Raw genomic sequence first — 20,270 nt, forward strand, 5'->3', positions numbered from 1 at the left:
GAAGGAGTCTTGGGGGCAGCTGAGGTCTGGCCCTGGGGTGGCTGCAGTGGAGGGGAGGCTGGGTTCCTCCCCAGAACAGGAGCATTGGCTTCCGCTGTTAACCCTTTGGTAACTGGCCCAGATTCTGCCCCAGCAGAGGCCGGCCCCTGGGAGGAGCAGTGCAGCTGGCCCTCGGTGCGTTCCCTTGGGGATCTGGGTGGCTGCGCTTCCTGGGGTCCCACGTTCTATTCAGACTCCCAGGCTCTGGCTTGGGAACAGAGGAGCACGGCTGCTGGCCCGTGCAGCTGCAACCACGCTGGTCTTTATGACAGGCCAGGACTTCTCGGAGACCATGCAGCCAAGCAGCTTAGCCCCTGTGCGGATCCCAGCCTGCGGCTGCCCTCTGCCAGCTGCTGATGTCGGACCTACCTTTGTGGGGGCTCGGGGGTCAGCACGAAGGCAGGAATTTTGCAGGAGCCCAATGTGCCGCTGCAGGGGGGAGCTGACAGGTGGGCAAGCGGGGCGCTCTCCGTGAGACCGGCCAGCCAGGCGGCTCCCGCCCGGCCAGTGTGCTCTGTCGCCGTCCCAGGGCCCACGCGCATGGCCACGGGAGGAGCCGGGTGCTCAGCGTGCTCCCAAGGGAGGGCCCTGGGCCGAGGGAAGGGAGAGCGGGCAGGCCTGGGTCTGAGTCCGGCCCGAGGGAGCCAGGAGAACGGCTGCTTTGTGGGAGCAAGAGACCGAGAACGGAAGCAGCATGTTGTTCCTTAGCCCTGCACCTGCCAGCAGCCCCTGGTCTGGGGCCGTGCGCCGTCACTTTCCCAGTGCTGCCCGGGCCCCGCCTAGATGACGTGGCAGCAGTTGAACTGCCCCAGGGACAGCAGGCTCTCCTTGGAGCTGGGCCGGATCTTGAAGGCCAGAGCCTTCTCGCACAGCGGGAACTGCAGGAGCCTGTCCTTCAGGTGGGTGCTCTTGTTTTTAGCAGGGTCTAACTTGATCACGTTGTCGGCCGTGGTTTCGCCGCCGGCGGTGCTGCCGCAGTGAGTGCTCTCAGCTGGGTGCCTGTGGGAGGAGCCTGTCTCAGGGGGCCCCTCACATTGCCTGGACTTGTCTTCTGGAACTGGCATCCCCCTGGAAGTGGCCTGGAGGCTCCCAGAGCACCCGGCAGAGCCGGCGACGGGGCCCTCGCAGCTCCCTGGATACAGGGCCTTGCCCACGTGCCCCAGGCTGCCCCCATCCTCCATTTCTGTGGTGGTGGCGTCCTCCTCCGGCCCCGAGCTGCCTTCAGCCTGGCACCCCTCCAGACCCGCTCCCCCGCCCTCCCCCTCTGCCGCCGGCGTCCCCGCAGGGAGGGGGCTGGGGGCGCGCTCCCCAACGCTCACGCTGAGGTTGTCCGTGGCCTCCCGCGCGGCACCGTGGCGTGTCGCCTCTCGGGGCTGACCCGGCTCGCTCCTGGGACTCGGCGCCCCCCTGAGAGGTGGCAGCTGCCAGCTGCTCCCCAGGCCCTGCTCCAAGAGGCCTGGCTTGGTGGCCCCAAGGCTCTTCTCCCCCTTACTGTGAGCCACAGCGCTGCGGCAGAACAACAGGGAGACCCTGGAGCTCTGGAAATCTCGCATTTGCTCTTGGTTGAGCGAGGAGCTTCTCCGTCCCATTGCGCTGGCCTTCCCCTCCTCCTCCTCTTCCTCCTCCTCCTCCTCGCAGATCTGCTGCAGGGCCGGGGTGCTCTTGGCCATGGGGGCGTCCGCCAGGGCGGGACTGAGCAGGGCTCGGACCAGCTGCTCATTTCCATGGAGGCCGGGGGGCGCGTTGTCTTCCCCCAGGGCAGAAAAGGAAATGGGTCTGCCATCTCTTTTCCCAGAATCCTCGGAGGCAGCCCGGGGCTGGGGGCTGGAGAAAGCTGCCAGTCTAGCTGGCATCTCTGCGAAGGGTGAGAGGTCCCGGGTGTCGCCCATGGCGCTGAATGGGTCCGACAGGTTGGCGCTGAAAGAGAGGGGAGCGAGCCCAGGATCAGGCCCAGGGTGGGAGCTGCCAGCCGGGAGTAGCGGCGGCAGGGGCACTAAGTGACTCTGGGCTACCCGCAGCATGGATCCAGGGCTGGGGCTGGAGGAGGCTTGGCCTGAAGAGCCCATCACTGTGGCAGCTGGGGCGCTCAGGCTGAGGGGGTGCAGCAGGCCGGAGCCAGCGTTGGCTCGGTGCTACAGCTGCCCAGCCAGGCCTCCCAGGCCCTGGCACAATCCCCAGGGCCCTGGACAGGAAAACCTGGGGGTCGGGTACCCCACACCCGGCTCTGTGCCGGGCCGGATGCCATCCCCCGCAGACAGGAGTCTGGGAGAGTCTGGGCCCCAGTGAAGTGACACTATAGTCAGTGGGGCCAGGATTTCATCCCATGTCTCTGGGCAGCTCCAGTGAAGGGCTGTGGCGCCGTGGGCTCCCCCAGCACAGCACGCCTGCGGGGACCCTCGCCGGCGGGTGGGGCCGGCTGTGCTAGTGGCCCCCGGGGCGGTGTCCTGGGGCTGAGCTGTGGCCTGTCCCAGCCGGAGGGCGCGGGCTCCCCCTGCACAGCACGCCTGCGGGGCCCCTCGCCGGCGGGTGGGGCCCCTCGCCGGCGGGTGGGGCCGGCTGTGCTAGTGGCCCCTGGGCGGTGTCCCGGGGCTGAGCTGTGGCCTGTCCCAGCCGGAGGCCACGGGCTCACCTGTTCTGCACCTGCTGGGCCAAGTTGTAGACCAAGCTGAGCTTGTGGCTTTGCTTCTCCTGCTTCTCCCGGAGGATCCGCTCCGCCAGCAGGAAGTACGTGGCCGTGATGTGGTTGTAGCGATCGGCCTCCAGGGCCCTGGGGGGGATGCAAGGCACAGGTGAGAGCCGCACGCCGGAGGAACCCAGCAGGCGCCAGCACAGGGCTCTGGGCGCACTCCAGTGCAGCGCTACCCAAGAGCGGCATGCTGGTTGCTCATGGCATGGGGCACACCAGAGCACTGAGCTCCACGCCCTGGGCATGGCCCCACTGCCCCTTGGTCTGCAGAGAACGGCCTGTCCTGCCCTCCCCCTGCGCCCCCCCCGGTCTGCTGGGAACCCCCTGCTCTGCCCCATCCCCTGCCCTGCTCCTTTAGTCTGCAGAAAACAGCCTGCCTTCCACTCCCCTGCTCTCCTGGCCTGTCCCCCGGCCTGCAGGGAACCCCCTGCTCTGCCCCATCCCCTGCCCTGCTCCCCTAGTCTGCAGAAAACAGCCTGCCTTCCACCCCCCTGCTCTCCTGGCCTGTCCCCCGGCCTGCAGGGAACCCCCTGCTCTGCCCCATCCCCTGCCCTGCTCCCCTAGTCTGCAGAAAACAGCCTGCCTTCCACCCCCCTGCTCTCCTGCCCTGCCCGCCTCAGCCTGCAGGGAACCCCCTGCCCTGCCCGGAAGGAAATGCCTCTCACACCCAAAAGAGCAGCTGCCCTGCTTTCCGGGGGGTGGGGGTATTGCTGGTGCCAGAGGACCTGCCTCTCTCTTGCACAGGGTCTCCATCACTCCATGCAAGGGCCGGGCTGGAGATAAGTCGCTCAGCCAAGCCCTGTGCAGAGCTCCCTGCCCTCTGTCCAGGAGGGATGGGGAGATGCCAGGCCCAGGGCACCACACAGACGGGAGCCTGCCCAGAAATAGCCCAGCGGAAGATTGGTGCAGCGACCCTGCTGCCCGCCTCCCCTCACCCCGCCCGGCCAGCCGGGACTCACTCCTGGATGACGTCCCGGTCCGCTATGTTCCCACACGTCATGGCCTGGATGATGATGTCATGTTCCTCCTCGGACACCCGCTTGTGCGACGTCAGGGGCAGCAGGCAGCGGCTGGCCGGGGAGGGGTCCACGCCCTGCAGCCAGGGGTGCATCTCAATCTGCTCTAGGGAGGCCCGCTGCTTGGGGTCCCGCTGCAGCATCCTGCCGATCAGACTGCCAGAGAGCAGAGTGGGGCAGGGTCACAAGCTGGCCCAGGAGTGAACAGCCGGGAGACGCTGCCCCAGGCCCCAGCAGCAGAGATGCACAGAGCCACAGGCTCCGAGGCCAGATGGGACCATCAAGTCTGAGCTGGAGAACCCACCCAGCGATCCCCGGGCCAGCCCACAGCTCCAGGCCTCTCTGGAGGCTGGGGGTCTTTCTCCAAGAGCTGGAGAACGCACCACGCCTCTGGGACAATTGTTCCACTGGTTCCCCGTCCTGGTAAAAATCTGCACCCTCCTTCCCTGCTGAACCTGAGCCCTCAGATCTCCCTGGCACTGAGCTGGGCTGTGCAGGGGTGTGTGCAGCCTACCCCATGCCCCCCACATGCCCTTGCGGACGGTGGCGCCGGGCAAGCCCGGAGGAGAGGGGGCGGAGGAGGCTGGGGGTGCATACTCAGAACACTGCGAGGACACGTGGGGCGGGATGCTGTAGCGGCAGTCCATGATCATGGTCAGCGTCTCGCTGTCGTTGGCCTCCTGGAAGGGCGGCTGGCCGCACACCAGCATATACAGGATGACGCCCAGGCTCCAGACGTCTGCAGAGAGAAGGGGACAGAGAGCTCAGCCCACTGCGGCATCGGGCCAGGAGTGTGCAGCTGGGATGGGGCACGGGATCCAGCAGGGGGGACGGAGCCAGCCACTGGGGCCGAGACGGCCCTGGCACACACGTATCCAGGTCTACTCTCCTGCAGCCACGGCACCATCTCCGCAGTACAAACAGGTGTGAACCAGGCAAGAGGCGGGAAGCTTCCCGGAGGCCTGGAGAGGTCTCAGGCCTGACCTGCACAGGTGAGTTGTATGAGGAGCATGTGATGGGGCCAGTGAGGGGCTCCCTGCCCCGTCCCGTGGCCTGGTTTGAGCCTGCCCATTCTCAGCTCTGTCTCCCTCCAACCAGCACGCTGCTTGCACCCCACACAGCGCCTGCTGCATTGTAAGATGTAATTTGGGAGCCCTGGGCCACGACTGCGTGACCATGTGTCTCCGTCTCTGGCCTGGCCCCGCTGGCTCCCCAGTCCCTCCGGCTCTGCACGGCCATTTCAGAGCACTTTGCAAAGTCACAGCCGGTCCCTTCACTCAGCTGCATCTTGAGCCAAGACTCGAGACCTGCATCTCCAATTTGCAGGCCCCCAGCTGGGCCAGCCATTTCCAAACTGATCTGAGTCCTAGGAACAGGAAAGCATTTGGAAAATTAGCCCTTCAGCAGAGTTGCTGCTGCAGCCTCCATCCTCACCAGCTCATGCGAGGCTAGGTGGGTGCCCCAGGAAATACCTGCAGCAGCCTGGTGCACTGCTCCAGAGACCCCAAGGGGAAGAGACAGGAAGTCCAGAATGAGTGGGCTTTGCAGCGGCATGGTGGTGCTGCTCACAGGGTAGAGCTTGTGCTGTCACTTTGATGGGGTAAAAGAAGGAGCTACCCCAAGTGCAACCGACACTTCCTGAGTCTGCAGAGAGGCTGAGCCCATTGCTCTGAGAGGGGGGAGCTGCCCCGAGTGTAACCGACGCAGTGACGCTGCCTGGGTCTGCAGAGAGCCTGAGCCCATTGCTCTGAGAGAGGGGAGCTGCCCCGAGTGTAACTGACTCAGTGACGCTGCCTGGGTCTGCAGAGAGCCTGAGCCCATTGCTCTGTCTTTTCATTCCCATTCCGCTCAGATCACACACAAACACTGAACAACCCCAGTGCCAGTGTGACGCCAGGGGGCACTTCCTGATGCCTTTCACCAGGAGGAAACTATATCTTCCTGCCCTTGGTTTGCTGGTTCTTGACCCGGTCCCTGCTCTAGAACCCAGCTGGGATAAAGTGGGATGGAAGGACTGGGAGGGGAGGACCTGGCCAGGGATAGCAGGGGGCAGTGGGTGGGGATCGAGGAGCACCTCACAGAGAAGTGAGAGGCAGGCCTGCTGCATTTCACCTAACTGCATTGTGCCTGTCTGCAGCCAGCGTGTTTCAGTCCCATGTCATCCCCATGGACACAGACTATCACTGAATCCATCCCCAAGGGCTGCCTTGAGGCACAAGCGGGGAGGGCTGCGGGGGGAGTCAGAGTCCACCTCCAGCTGAAGCGATTCCCGGTTATTTATAGCACGGGGCTGTCTCTCCTGTGGGGCGGGGGCAGCTCAGCTGTCCAGGCACCGGGGCTTGTGCGTCTGCTCACACTCGGCATGTGGAAGGCTTTGCTAAGCAGGGGCGCGGGCAGCGGGCACTGCTGGGGGAAGCCTCCAGGGAGCCATGGGGCAGAGCTGCGTGTGCGTGCCCCACACAGCTGGGAAAAGGGATAAAGGGGCAGGGATTACGGGGGCCACAAAGCCGTGGTGTGACATGTCAGCGCCTCTCAGGGCCTTAAGCTGCTCAGGCTCCCTGGGAAAGCGGATTGCGTCCAGGAGACCGAGGAGGTGCGGGGCGGGGGGAAAGGGCAGCAGCATCACACACAAACAGGGCCAGGCCCCCAGGGGAGCACGGGCTGGATCCTGGCACCCACTATTGGAGCACTGCTCGGGGGCATCTGTGCCACCCAGGCGCTGTTTGGTTCTGTGCCAGTCGGGGAGTGGGCTGTGGGGGGGACAGTGGGGCTGGAGGCTCCGTGCCAGTCGGGGGTGCAGGGGGGGGCTGTGAGAGGGGGACAGTGGGGCTGGAAGCTCCGTGCCAGTCGGGGGTGCAGGGGGGGGCTGTGGGGGGGACAGTGGGGCTGGACGCTCCGTGCCCATCGGAGGTGCTGGGGGGACTGTGAGGGGGACACTGGGACTGGAGGCTCCATGCCCGTCGGGGGTACAGGGGAGCTGTGAGGGGGACATTGGGGCTGGAGGCTCCGTGCCAGTCGGGTGGGGGGGCTGTGAGGGGGACAGTGGGGCTGGAGGCTCCATGCCTGTCGGGGGTGCTGGGGGGACTGTGAGGGGGACATTGGGGCTGGAGGCTCCATGCCAGTTGGGGGTGTGGGGTGCAGCGCTGGACCCCAGAGGCTGTGGGGGTGGCTGTGCAGGAGCACGAGGGGCCCAAATCCAGCCGTTGGGGAGCTGGCAGGGCTGTTGGGGACTGGTGCTTCCATTACCATTCAGGGTGCTCGGGAGGGGCAGGGGGTCGTTCCTGGGTGATGCAGAGCTGGGGTGGGGGGCAGTGGCCTGGGGCTGGCGTGGGTGAAGAGGGGCTCTGTTTGTTCCCCCTATGGACACCAGCCTGGCCCCGTATCTGCGCCGGTCACAGAGACATGGAGACCACCAGAAGCTGGAGCTGCAGTTCTGTGCCAGGGCTCGTCCCCCAGCCATCCCCCCCGGCAGCACCAACTCCTGCCCCCCTCCCCACACCGGCCACGGCCGGGGGATCCCTGTACATCAGCAGAGCTGGGGAAGGGCAGGGCCTGGCCGGGTCCACCGAGCTGTTGGGGCCTCACTGGGCTGGGCCAGCTGCCCAGCCAGGCTCCTTGGAACAGGAAAGGCCCTTCCTGCCATAACCCTCCAGGCTCCGCTCAGCACAGTCTGTTCCCGAGCGCTTCCCCGGGCCCAGTGACCCCACCCCGAGCGGCCCCACGGCTCTGCCCAGCCCCTGCCCACACCCCCGGGCCACACAGAGACGGGGTCACTGCCACAGGGGACAGGACTGGAGGGGAGGGGGCAGGCAAGGCCAGGTCTTTCTGCAACACTGGGGATGCCCCGGCGACTGCCAGGGCTTCAGCTCCAGGAGGCCAGAAGGCTGGGCCAGGCTCTGTGTTACTGCCAGCAAATGGGGGCCCTGGCCACAGGGCCCCACCTCGGGGGTGGTGAGAGGGCTGCCTTCCCCCCCCAGAGGCAGGGGCAGCAGCAGGGTCCCTCTGGCCGGGCACCCTAGCAGCTGGGGTGTATTGACATGGGGGGTGGGGCCTGTTGTGTGACTCCTCCTGCTGGGGTGGGGCTGGCGGTGTCGTCCCCCCCCCCCCCCGCACCAGCAGCGAGACTGGGCGTTCCTAGCTGGAGAGGTGCCAGGGCAGCTTGCTCCTCTCGCAGCTGCTACCTGCAGCCTCCAGCAGTGCAGGGATCTGGGCCGCAGGGGAGGAACCCGGCCCCAGGAAAGGCAGGAATCAGGGCTCGGGGGCAGCGAGCTCTCGCCCCAACTGGCCACCTTGAGCCAGCCCCTGCGTCAGGGAAGCGACAGCCTGGAGGGGCCAATGCCACCATGGGGCACCGCAGCCTGGAGCAGGAGGGACACCGGGGCCTGGCTTGTGTCACAGCATGTGTGGGAGGGGGAGCATCTCCCTCTGCTCCTTCTGGTGCCACACGCCTCCCTGGGCCACCAGCGAGGGGCTTAACCCTCCGAGTGCCAGCACAGCCTCCTCCGCCCCAAGCCAGCCCCTCACCGGGCTCTACATACTCGCTGCTTGGTTGGCCTTGGCTACAAACTGCCCCGCCCTGCCTCACCCCCCACTCCCTGCGCATTCCCCATACGCCACCTCCCGTCCTGTCCCCTCCCTGCACGGCCGTGCTCTGCTCCCCGCCACGGGGTGGGGCACGTGCCTGGGGAGCTCCAGCCCTGATCCTCTCCCTTGCAGCCCAGGCCCAGCCCCCCCTAACCTTTCCATCCAGTGGAGGGGCACCTCAGCCTCAGCCCGGCTCCACCGAACCCTCCCCACCCCTACGGGCACTCCAGCTACTCTGCCGTGGCACGACGGGCCCCGCTGGGGAGGCACCTGGCCGGTGTCACACTGCACCGCCCTCTTTTGGGCTGCTTTGGTAAGGGGCCAAAGCCGGACGCGGTGGCAGACGGGGGGCAAGGGTGCAAACACCATTTCCAAGAGTGCCCTGCTCCGTCCCCACCAGCGTGATCCACGTGCAAGGTCAGGCCGGCGGGGGCGGGCGGCACCCTCTTGGAAACGGCATCCCCTGTGTATATGAGGTCACACTGGGGGCGGGGTCACAGTGGGAGGTGGGGGCCATGCAGTTCCCAGAAAAACCCACATGTCCGGTGTTCCGGGCACAAGGCCGCGGCCAACCTAGGCACTCGCCACCTCTCCAGCCCCTCCGCCACTAACCATCGAAGAGTCCAAGGGCTCGCCCCTGGTCTTCATGTGCTCCACCGCCAGGAGGAAACAGAGCTTCCTCAGGGGCCAGCCCCAAGCTGTGGAACGAGCTCCCGCAGGGCCATCCCAGACCTCCCGCTCCCAGTGCTGCTCTGCTATCAGCCCAGACACTTACAAACGAACCTCCCAGAGCCCGCACAGCTCTACCCTGGCACACGTACAGAGAACGAGCCCCAAGTCACTCAATGCAGGACTGCAGGGCGTTCAGACACCACAGGATAAGAGCCTTTGTAGAACTGAGCAGAGTGGGCCTCAAAGCCATATGCCCCTCTGCCCTCTCCCAGCCACCCCCATAGTTAACAGCACCTGGCCAGGCTGCAGCCCATGGCACTTGGGTTCCCTGCATGGCTTTGTGCCAGGGCAGCATGGGCAAAACACATGGGCGCTCCCCCTCCATGCACATATCTGCAGTCATCTCCATACTCTGCCAGCAGCGATTTTATGTTTTCTTCCAGACAGCTGATAAAGGTATAGAGCAGCACCAGCCCAAGAACAGATCCCTGGGAGACCCAGTCACAGTTAGGTTTTCAGATCTATCAGTTAGCCAGTTTTCAGTCCATTTACCATGGGCTACACTTATTTTGAAGAGTGCTAATTTTTTAATCATGTGGAACTAAGTCAAATGCTTTACAGAAGCCCAATTCAGTTATATCCACACAGTTATTGTATCAACCAAACTTGTGATCTCATCAAGAAGCAAAAATGTCAACTTGGTTTGGCAAGACCTAGCCTCCATAAAACCACATTGACTGGCATTAGTTATGCTGCCATTCTTTACAAATTGGATCCCACATCAGCCTCCTCATGGTTTAGCCTGGGATCAGTGTCAGGCTAACTGAACTGTAGTTTCCCGGATCACCATATTTACCCTTTTTAAACATCTGCACAACAATAGCTTATCTCCAGCCCTCTGGAACTTCCCCAGCATTCCAAGTTTGGTGAAAGTGAACATGAGTGTCCCAGACAGCTTCTCAGCTAATGTTTTTTATATTTTTAGGTGCAAGTTATCTGGTCTTGCAGGTTTAAAAGGTTTTACTTTAGCAGCTGCTGCGAAACATCCTCCTTAGTTACTACTATAATAAAAAAAATCCTCCTCCCCTCCCCGATAACACTGTCTTTCTTTCTACACATTAGGGATGGGTGTTTAAGCAGCTGCTCATCCTGCTCCCTTGTCCGACTGGTCTCTATAAAAGACGCCACCCAGTATCCTGCCTTGTGACACGTCATTAATACGCTGACCCAGTTAATACTCCTGCCCCTCTGAACTGAGCTGCCAGTCACTAGTGTAGGGGGCAGGATCTGTGATGTCCAGGCCACGCCCCTTCTGCTCACTCTGTCCTTCCTGACCAGAGTGCATCCAGTGACACTAACATCCCTGTCATGTGACTCCTCCCACAGAGCTGAGTGACACCAATCACAGCCAATCTCTAATTCCTCCCTTGTTGCCCATGCTATATTAGCCTCTGCATGTCTCAGGCATCCCCAGTGGGATAGCTGCCCCCGCCTCGCAGGGACATTGGGAGGGGATGTCCATAAACGTGGGCGAGAAGCTCAGGTCCCAGGCTGACCGGAGCCTTATGCACACATTGGTAATGAGAATGTGGGACCTGTCCCTAGTCTCCCATCACCAACCCTCACAGACTGCTCAACCTTCCGGGCTGTGCTGGCCTCACCCAAGCAACCCGGCGGGGAGCCAGAACCCTGGTGACGTACCTACGGCTGGGGCGTCGTACTCATCCCCCAGCAGGATCTCGGGTGCCGAGTAGGCCAGTGAGCCGCAGCTCGTGGTGAGCATCTTGCCGGGCTGGAAGCGGTTGCTGAAGCCGAAGTCGGTGAGCTTGACCACGCCCTGCTCCCGGAAGAAGACCACGTTCTCGGGCTTGAGGTCGCGGTGCACCACGTGCAGCTTGTGGCAGTAGGAGATGGCGTGGACGATCTGGGCGAAGTAGTGCTTGGCGCGCCCCTCGGCCAGCCCGCCTTCGTGCCGCATGATGTGGTCGAACATGTCGCCGCCGTCCCCCAGCTCCAGGATGAGGTAGAGCTTGGAGTGGGTGTCGATGACCTCGTAGAGCCGCACCACGTTGGGGTGCTGCACCAGCTTCATGCAGCGCACCTCCTGCAGCAGCTGCCCCGCGGCGCTCACGTCCAGCTTGCTCTTGTCGATCACCTTCACGGCCACCTTCTCCCCCGTGAAGACGTGCCGCGCCAGCTTGACCACGGCGAAGTGGCCCTTGCCCAGCGTGCGCTCCAGGTCGTAGAGGCCGGCGATCTTCCCTTCGTAGCAGCCCTTGGCCCCCGCCATGGCTGCACCGGAGCGTCACAGGGGGCCGGGCATCAGGGAGGCTGGGCACAACAGAGAAGCCACTGAGCACAGGGGGCACCAGGCACACTCCCTGCCCAAACACCCCACTGAGCACGGCGGCCATCCCACTCCCCAGACACCCCACTGAGCACCTGGGGAACCCTGACCTTTCCAGCCCCACACCCATCCATGTGCGCAGCCCTTTGCCCCCAGAGTGCCCCGAGCAAAGGGACCCCACCCCCTTGGCCTACATTTTCACAGATGGAGCCCAACTCTCCTTCACAGAGATCCTGGCTCTCACACACGCCACGTGTTGCTGACTCTCACAGTGCAAGGAGCTGCCCGGGGCCATAGGAACACCCATACTGGGTCAGACCAAAGGTCCATCTAGCCCAGTATCCTGTCTACCGACAGTGGCCAATTCCAGGTGCCCCAGAGGGAATGAACTGAACAGGGAATCATCAAGTGATCCATCCCCTGGCGCCCAGTCTCAGCATCTGGCAGTCAGAGGTTTAGGGACTCCCAGAGCATGGGGTTGTGTCCCAGACCATCTTGGCTAATAGCCATTACTGGACCTGTCCTCCATGACCTTATCTAATTCTTTTTTGAACCCAGTCATACTTCTGGCTTTCACAACATCCCCCGGCAATGAGTTCCACAGGTTGACTGTACGATGTGTGCTCATGCCCATGGCCTGTGCAGGATGGCAGGTGGCCAGGTGCCCCCATGCTGCTGGCATTGGGCTGCTGCCCAGCTCAGACCAGACCTGAGCTCTTGCTCTGGGTTCCCATGGGGGTCACACTTTGACCCCCAGAGCCTGGGGCCTCCTCTCCCCTCTGGGCTGAGCCTATAACTGCCCCGAGCTACCCAGCCAGTAGTCTGTACACGTAGCCACGCTGGGATGGGGTTTCCAGCAGCCGCACGGCACGTCGGCCCAGAGGCTCCCCCAGCCAAGCCGGGGGGCAGCCGCAGCCCCCCATGGGGCGTTACTGATTTATGTGAGCCACAATGCTGGCCAGGTGCCACTGGGGGAGGGGTGGGTGTGCACAAGAAGTCCCCCCCCCCTTGCAGGTGCCAATGGAGTGGGGTGTTCCATGAGGCCAGCAGGCTGTCCCGGGGGGCAGGGGCCCAGTCCGTGTGGTTCCGAATCCTGGTCACACCGGTGAGGGTTGGGGGCTTTCAATATTTTCCCAAAACAAACCGCTGGCACGAGCGACCTTTGGCAGCAGAGGGGCAGGGGATGGCAGCTGCCCCTCACTGCCGACCTGCAGCTCCCCTACTACCCTGGCACTGCTCCCCCACTCCAGCTCTACCCACAGTCCTAGCTCTTTGGATCCCCCTAATTCCACCCCAACTATTCTTAGTCCTAGCACCCCCCCGTCAATGCCCCTCAATCCTGACCTGCAGCCCCCCCAGTACTCCAGCCATTGCCCTCCTCACGTACGCTCACAGCTCTGCTGACACCCCCCAGCCCTGCCAGGCCCCTCGGTGTGCAGGGCAGCGAGGTGTTTGCAGACTGAGGGCTAAAGGCAGTGACCACCTCGGTGCCAGACAGGTCACGCCAGGCTGCCAACAGCAAGGGCTGGTATCACAGAATCTCAGGGTTGGAGGGGACCTCAGGAGGTATCTAGTCCCACCCCCTGCTCAAGGCAGGACCAATCCCAACTAAATCATCCCAGCCAGGGCTTTCATAGCATCATACTAAGTGCGGGGTGTTCACAGGGCCAGGGCCTACGCCTGGAAGCCAGGGGTTAGCAGGTGGGGGAATGTGGCCAGTTGCATGGTACCCAGAGCCATCCACACCACAGCTGTTGTCAATGACCATCACCTGGGCACAGCCTGGGTCACTTGGGGCTCTGGGGTCACTGGGAGATGAAGGGGAGTGAGCCCAGCACAGGGGAACCCCACAGACAGAGGGGAGGGGGCTGTGGAAATCCCTCGCTGCCCTGGGGCTCTGACCCACCCCTGGCATCACAGCTGCGTGTCGGGGAACTGGGGTTCCCCAGGAGGGAGGGGCACTGTCTGGGGGCCGTGCCCCGGGAACACTGCGTGGGGTAGGGCCTGCCACCCCGAGACACTAATGCAGAACCAGCCCAGCTCCTTGGGCTGGCAGCGTGCCCATGTTTGGCTGGCGGGCTCCTTGTGCGCATTGTGTTGGTACACACGGCACACGCTGCTGGGAGGGGGACTTCCTGGCATCCGCCAGCTGATTTCCGTCTCCAGCCCCGGCTGCAGCGCTGCTCCCCCATCACAGGAATGAGGCCGGGTTCTCCTCCGGGGGAGAGCAAGGGCACAGCACCCTCTGGGGTGGGCTGGGCGACAGGCTGGGCCCTGGGCCCCCCCAGCCATGGGTCAGCAGCCCAGTGCATCGCCCAAGCGTAGCCAGGCTGGGTCAGGACTCGGGCAAGGGCCTTGCCAGGGTCCTGGGCGGGGGGCAGCGATTCCGGGGAGGGGGGGGTGCGCCTCTCTCTGAGCGAGCGCCCAGCCAGCCCCGCAGCATGGCAGGGCTCCCGGACACCACGGCCCCAAGAGCCCGGCTCCCAGCCTCGCCTTTCCCGTGGAGCCGGCTCCATTCCTGCGCTTCCTGCTCTGCGGGCCGGGCCGCCTGGCAGGGAGCCCCGGCCGTGCCATGCTCCCCCGGCCGTGCCGTGCCATGCATTACCCCCACCGCCCCGGGAGCCCGCAGGGAGCTCCGGCCGGGCCGGGCCGGGCCGGGCCGCCCCCCCTCGGCCCCACGGAGCCCCGGCCCCGCCATGCCCCCCCGACTCCCCGCAGGCAGCCCCGGCCCGGCCCCGCCATGCCCCCCGGCCGTGCTATGCTCCCCGGCTGCAGAGAGCCCCGGCTGCGCACGGCCCGCAGGGCTATAAATAGCAGCCGCGCAGAGCCCAGGGCCGCGCAGGGCAGATCGGCGCGCAGCAGTGGGCAGGTCCCAGCGCACCGGGCAGAGCAGCCGCGCAGGCCCCGGCCGGCCCAGCCCCCCGCGACAGACCCCCCGGGGCCCAGGCCGCGCCGCCCGCAGCCCCCGACTCACCCGGCTCCCAGCGGCGGGTCTGGGCAGGGTCCCCGCGCTGACGTCGGGCGCCGGGCGGGCGGGGCTGCGCGCACAGGCCGGGCTGGAGCCGGGCGCTCTGCGGGAGGCGGCGGCGGCGGCGGAGTCCCGGGCTGGGCAGGGCTGAGCCCGCCCCTGCCGCGGAGCCGCGCAGAGCCGGAGGCGGGTGATTTGTCCCGCTGCGCCTGGCGCCGCACGGACCCGCGCAGCGCCCCCAGGCCCGGGGCTCGCTGCCAAGGGCTCGGATCGCCCCCCCCCCCCCCGGACAGGCAGTTCCTGAGGGACATTAACCTTCACATTTCACTGAGCAGCAGCCCCCAGGGCTCCCAGGCTCCTGGATGCCAGGCAGGCAGGCAGCCCAGAGAGCAAGGGGCCTGGGGTCTGGCTGCCCCAGAGGCTCAGGCACTGGGAGCCCAGCCCAGGACTTTCAGCCTCCCAGCTCCAGGCCAGGAAGCCCTGAGAGTCCCCAAGATTTCTAGACTCCCTGCTGCAGAGCCAGGAGCTGAACCCCAGCTAGAGTTGGGGGTCCCTGGGCTTCCAGTCTCCCTGCTGCAGAGCTGGGCACCTGGAAGTCTTGAGAGTCCAGGCTCCAGGTAGGGCTTCTAGGCTCACAGCTTCACAGCCAGGAGCTGGGAAAGAGTGGAGCTGCCCTGGAGCCAAGACCCCTAGAGCCTTGCGGTCCCTGGCTCTGGGGCAGATGATGCCGCGGGGCTCCCCTGCAGCCAGCCAGGTTCCGTTGGGATCCTGCCTGGGAGTCAGAAAAAGTTCATTGAACCCAACTTCTTTTCGTGAGAAATGTTGGGCTGGACAAGCCAGCGTTCTCCAGCCAGAATCTGTTCAATCCGAAAATCTCCAAGCAGCTCGAGCTGCCTGGTCCAGACAAGGGCAAGCACCACAAACTAGACCAGGGGTCGGCAGCCTTTCAGAAGTGCTGTGCCGAGTCTTCATTTAGTCACTCTCATTTAAGGTTTCGCGTGCCAGTCATACACTTTAACGTTTTTAGAAGGTCTCTTTCTAGAAGTCTATAATATATAACTAAACTATTGTTGTATGTAAAGTAAATGCGGTTTTTAAAATGTTTAAGAAGCTTCATTTAAAATTAAATTAAAATGCAGAGCCCCCCAGACCGGTGGCCAGGCCCCGAGCAGTGTCATTGCCACTGAAAATCAGCCATAGGTTGCCTACCCTCGAACTAGACAGAAATCGCTGAAATGCCACAAGCACCTCTGTGCTCAGCAGAATCGACTGGGGCTTTTGCATGTGGCGGATGATGGACTGACACACGACGCAATAGACTGTTCCAGCCACAGGCCTCTCCCAAGGAGACAAATAGCACCGTCCATCTGGGGATGGTTTTGAAGGGTGTAGAAACCTTCCTGGAGAACATCACTTGGAAATCAACCCTGGGGTGAAACTGCTACAAAAACCACCTGGCAGAGTAGTGATTCCTTTGAAGAAGAAACGTAAAACATATTGACAAGCTCTTGGAGATGGGAGTTTTAAAGAAGGTTACACACCAACAGACAGGGACGGCAATATGGTAGCTATTAAAAACCAGGTCTCTTCTGTGTTGGTATTGACTCCTTCCACCTCTGCAAAGCTCTCCAGTGTTCCATTACCCCTTACCAACAGATGAAGAGATCCTGTGTTCTGGTTTAGGTGCCAAAGGTGGCTTCAGGCAGGTAAAACTTGCTGAAGAAAGCTCGGGTGACTCGGGGCTGGTTCTGGCAGGCAGAGATGACTGCAGATGCCATTTGGCATTTCTCTTTCCCAGAAATGTGCCCGAGATGTCACCATGCAGCGCTAATGGGACTAGAGGGGTTGGTGTCTTTGCACTTGAGCATTTGGTTGTGCAGACGCTCCTGATCATGAGCCTAACCTGATACGACAGAGTGCCCTACGTGAATCCCACACCGAATAAGAAACACCTGCCTGGCAGCTGTGCTGTGTATCAGACTCATGCCAGGAGAGGGAAGGGTTGAGCAGTTCTGGGCGTGCCCTGTGCACACAACGTGGAAGACACACACAGCTCTGGGGGATTTGCTAATGATCTGTCCGAGTTCCTGACACACCTCCCTACTCAGGGAATCCACAAGGAGACTGATCAATGAAAATGCTAGATGGTGTTGGGAATTTCGAACAGCTCCAAAAGGTAGCGATTACCCAACTGGTTCTGCAAGAGTATGATGCAAAGGAACCTGTAACTATCACGTGGGATGCAGTGAACATGGATTGGGAGCAGCGTTATTACAAGATGGCCAGTCTGTAGCCTTTGCGACTAGGACACTGTTTGTACCAGACAGACAAGGAAAGCCTAGCCCTTGGTTTTGTATGTGATCTAAGCCATGTGGGCACAGGCCGCAGACCTGTGGAGAACAGCTTTTGGAAGATGTTATCAGCTCCGGAACATCTGCCAAAGCACGTCATAGAATCACAGAATATCAGGGTTGGAAGGGACCTCAGGAGGTATCTAGTTCCACCCCCTGCTCACTCCAAACCATCGCATGCGTGCACCATACAAACGGGGTCCGTGAGGGTCGGTGCAGACTGTCCATCTGGAGCAGCAGGAACACAACAGACAATGGTGCTGACCAGGGCTGGCTGCAGGCACCAGCTCAGCAAGCAGGTGCTTGGGGCGGCCAAGGGGAAGGGGCAGCACCTCGTGCTCTTCGGCGGCAATTCGGCAGCGGGTCCCTCGGTCCCTCTCGGAGGGAAGGACCTGCCGCCAAATTGCCGCTGAAGAAGAAAGCGGCGCGGAGGAGCTGCCGCCGATCACGATCGCGGCTATTTTTTTTTCCCCCCTGCTGCTTGGGGCGGCAAAAACCCTGGAGCCGGCCCTGGTCCTGACTCCCTTGAATATGAAAAATCCTCCCAATACACCAAGAGGAGGAGTTTCCTCAGGAATCTGAACACCTCGGCCAAGTAGAATTTCCTTCAAGGGCTTCTGCAGACACCGAGACCTACCTGCAGCCAGTGCACTTCCAGCAAGCCACTGGGCCAGGATGGCACTACAAGAACGAAGAGAAGCCACTTAGTCCTGTATTCCTGAATATTGGTCAGCCAGAGAACTCGGAGCAGCAAATGGCACCCCCTAGAAAGGCAGTAGGGTCAAAATGCCTAAAGACGCAGGCGCTGACTTTTGGTTTTGCCGGTGGGTGTTTTCCACCTTTCAGTTTCACTGTGCGCCGTGTATGTGCTCCTGCCACCTACTGGTGGCTCAGTTTTGCTGAACAGTGCCGGTTTCTTTAATTATTTATTTTTTTTGGTGGGTGCTTGAGCCCCGGAGCACCCACAGAGTCGGCGCCGGTGCCTAAAGCCGTGCATCCCGAAATGCTCACCCCAGCCATAGGTGTACGAAGCAAAGCCAGGGAAAGCCCTGTATTGGCCCAACATGAGCCATGAGGTGAAAGACTTCATAAGCCAGTGCAATCTCGGCAATGAATTCCTTGCAAATCAGCCAACGGAATTACTCGTGGTGCACGAAATACCCGGTCAAGCTAGGCGTGGGCTGCTGTACAGGGGGAGATCACGTCTCCCTAGTGACGGCTGATTGCTATTTGGGTTATTGGGAAACAGATCCCTTCCGCTATACACAGCAGCGTCCTGCTGCACAGCTGCGCTTGCCTAATGTGGCACTCCCGAGGCTGTTTGCCTGTTGGGAATGTGCACAGTGTGTAGCCTCAGCAGAACGGAATAGATCACGCGCTCCCTGCGTCCCAGCCAGTCTAATGGCAAAGCAGGAGTGGCTCTCATAAAAAGGCATGATAGAGACCCCTGGACAGCGTTACTGGACTGCAGAAATACCCGCACAGCAGGCCTGGGCCCGCTCTGTGCAGCGCCTCATGTCACATGGCACATGCACTGCACTGCCTGCACTCACTGCATAGCAGCTGCAGGAACAGCAGCCTAACAAATCAAACCACGGTGACAGCAAACCACATCCTGCTGTGAGAGAGGCACCAGAGAACCCCTGGGACAGCTGATGGCAGCCACTCAGCTACAGCCAGCATCTAGTGACACAGACAAGATAGAGGGCAGGGACACGGTTGTACACGGTAGAAACACAAACACGCCAGTGCCACTGCCACCGTTCGCTCCCAAGAACAGCTAAGGAAGAGTTGCCCTCAGGGGATTCCCCACACGGATGAAGGATGGTGTGTGCCTGATTTCCGTGCTTTCTGGCATTCAGAGTTTAAGTTTAGCCAACTCCACATTCTGGGGTGGGGCCAGGAAGGGGGGATCTGCCCCCCAGGGCACAGATAGGGTCGGGGGCGGGTGGCCTCTCAGGAACGTTCAGCCTCCTGGAGGTACAAGTCTTCTGGTTTGTGGCCAGGGCCGTTTCTCCGCTGGAGCTCAGCCACGGGGGAAGGTTCTGGCGGTGGAAAGCGAGGTGTCTGTCAGGCAGTAGGGCTAGTACTTGGGGGCTTTGAAAATCACTGCAGCGAACACGAAGGGGACTCTGGTCACTGGGGAGCCTGTGTAGGGAGCAGTGAATTGGGGTGAGTGTTCCTAGCAACCTGTTAGTGAACAGACGAGCCGCAGTGTTCTGGACCAGCTGTAGCTTCCGCAGGGCATGGGGCTTGTGATGAAGTGGGACTGTTCTTAATGTTTCCTCTGAATACTGTGTGAATGCCTCAGTTTCCCCTATGCATTTCTTAAGTCTCCAGTGTGCATAAATGGCCGAAACTCTGTCTCCTAGCAACAAATGGCTGGGGCCCTTCCCCCCTGCAAGGGAATAGCTAAAGGTGAACAAATGGATCAGGTGACCTCCTGGCCTGGGAAAGAGACAAAGGCCAGAAAGGAGGGGCTGGAGGGGGTTTCAGTTTGGGGCTGGCTGGGGACGGGAAGTGAGGGCAGACGTGGGTGTCTGGCTCACTGGGCCCCAGAATGGACCCGGCTGAGGGGTCCCGTTCTCTGTACCTACAAGCTCTGTTTTAGACCATGTTCCTGTCATCTAATAAACCTCTGTTTTACTGGCTGGCTAAGAGTCACATCTGACTGCGAAGTGGGGGTGCAGGACCCTCTGGCTTCCCCAGGACCCCGCCTGGATGGACTTGCTGTGGGAAGCGCACAGAGGAGCATATGCTGAATGCTCCAAGGTCAGACCCAGGAGGTGAAGCCGTGTGAGCTTCTTGCCCTGAAGACAGTCTGCTCCGAGGGAGAGGAGGCTCCCCAAAGTCCTGCCTGGCTTTGTGGGGAGCAGTTCCAGAGCATCGCCCGGGGACTCCGTGACAGGGCTCCATTCCTGGATCTGGTTGAGCCTAGAAGCTGGATCACCACAGCCAGATCTGGGTGTGATGGACAGGCTATGCCTTGTGGCCAGCCACAGATGGCTTTGGGTGCTCCGTGCGATGGGTGCTGATTGGCTGTCCAGGTGCAGTCCAGTCTTGGGGAGGATCCCCAGATGCCATCGGGGTGGGAGCTGTAATGGACAAGGTGAGCTCTTGGAGCAGCATGGCTCCGTCCTGTCTGGGTTCAGCTTCACCCAGCGTCGGTCTCAGCCGTCGGTCTTCCCATTTGGGAAGCTGGGACCCAGTGCTGTTGTAAGGGGGATAGACAGCTGGGTGTCGTCTGCATGCTGCTGGCACATCAGCTCCTTTTAGCTCATTACCTCGCCTGGCCGCTTCAGCGTGGAGGTGCCGGTCCTGGCTTGAGCTGGTTATGTCTGAAGAATAGCATACCTGCCCCAGACTGACCGCACTTCCTCTGGGTACTGAACAAGTGACTTACAGTCAGCTATGAGTTAAAGTCAGTTTTAAAACTGTCTCTAAGAAATTTAGCATCCTGTATCAGCCTGTTTGGCACAGATGATCTCCGCTGGCTGAGTGGTGACTCGAGTAGATTCGGGTAGTCTGGGGCAAAAATATGATTAATGGTCATTTTTTGCTGTTATTCTTCATAACTGAAAGTTCCGTCGTCAGCAGGGACTGGTGA

At 61.8% G+C, this 20,270-nt stretch overlaps 1 protein-coding gene across 2 annotated transcripts; it reads right to left on the bottom strand.

Annotated features, from left to right (window-relative positions):
* Positions 1-491: 491 nt before the first annotated feature.
* Positions 492-17,422, bottom strand: LOC123349475 (SNF-related serine/threonine-protein kinase-like). Of its 2 annotated transcripts, none has more exons than XM_044987592.1 (6): positions 17,301-17,422; positions 10,699-11,328; positions 4,339-4,480; positions 3,685-3,897; positions 2,669-2,806; positions 492-1,956 (listed from the first exon to the last, which is right to left on the bottom strand). In XM_044987592.1, exons 2-6 carry the CDS (start codon positions 11,285-11,287, stop codon positions 819-821), a joined length of 2,220 nt encoding a protein of 739 aa, XP_044843527.1. In that variant the 5' UTR covers positions 11,288-11,328; positions 17,301-17,422; the 3' UTR covers positions 492-818. The 2 variants fall into 2 exon arrangements, with proteins under 2 accessions (XP_044843527.1, XP_044843526.1); XM_044987591.1 differs by lacking the exon at positions 17,301-17,422 and adding an exon at positions 14,319-14,448.
* Between the last annotated feature and the right edge of the window lie 2,848 nt (positions 17,423-20,270).

This window comes from Mauremys mutica, chromosome 14 (genome assembly GCF_020497125.1).
Source record: "Mauremys mutica isolate MM-2020 ecotype Southern chromosome 14, ASM2049712v1, whole genome shotgun sequence".
Classification (NCBI taxonomy): Eukaryota; Metazoa; Chordata; order Testudines; family Geoemydidae; genus Mauremys; species Mauremys mutica.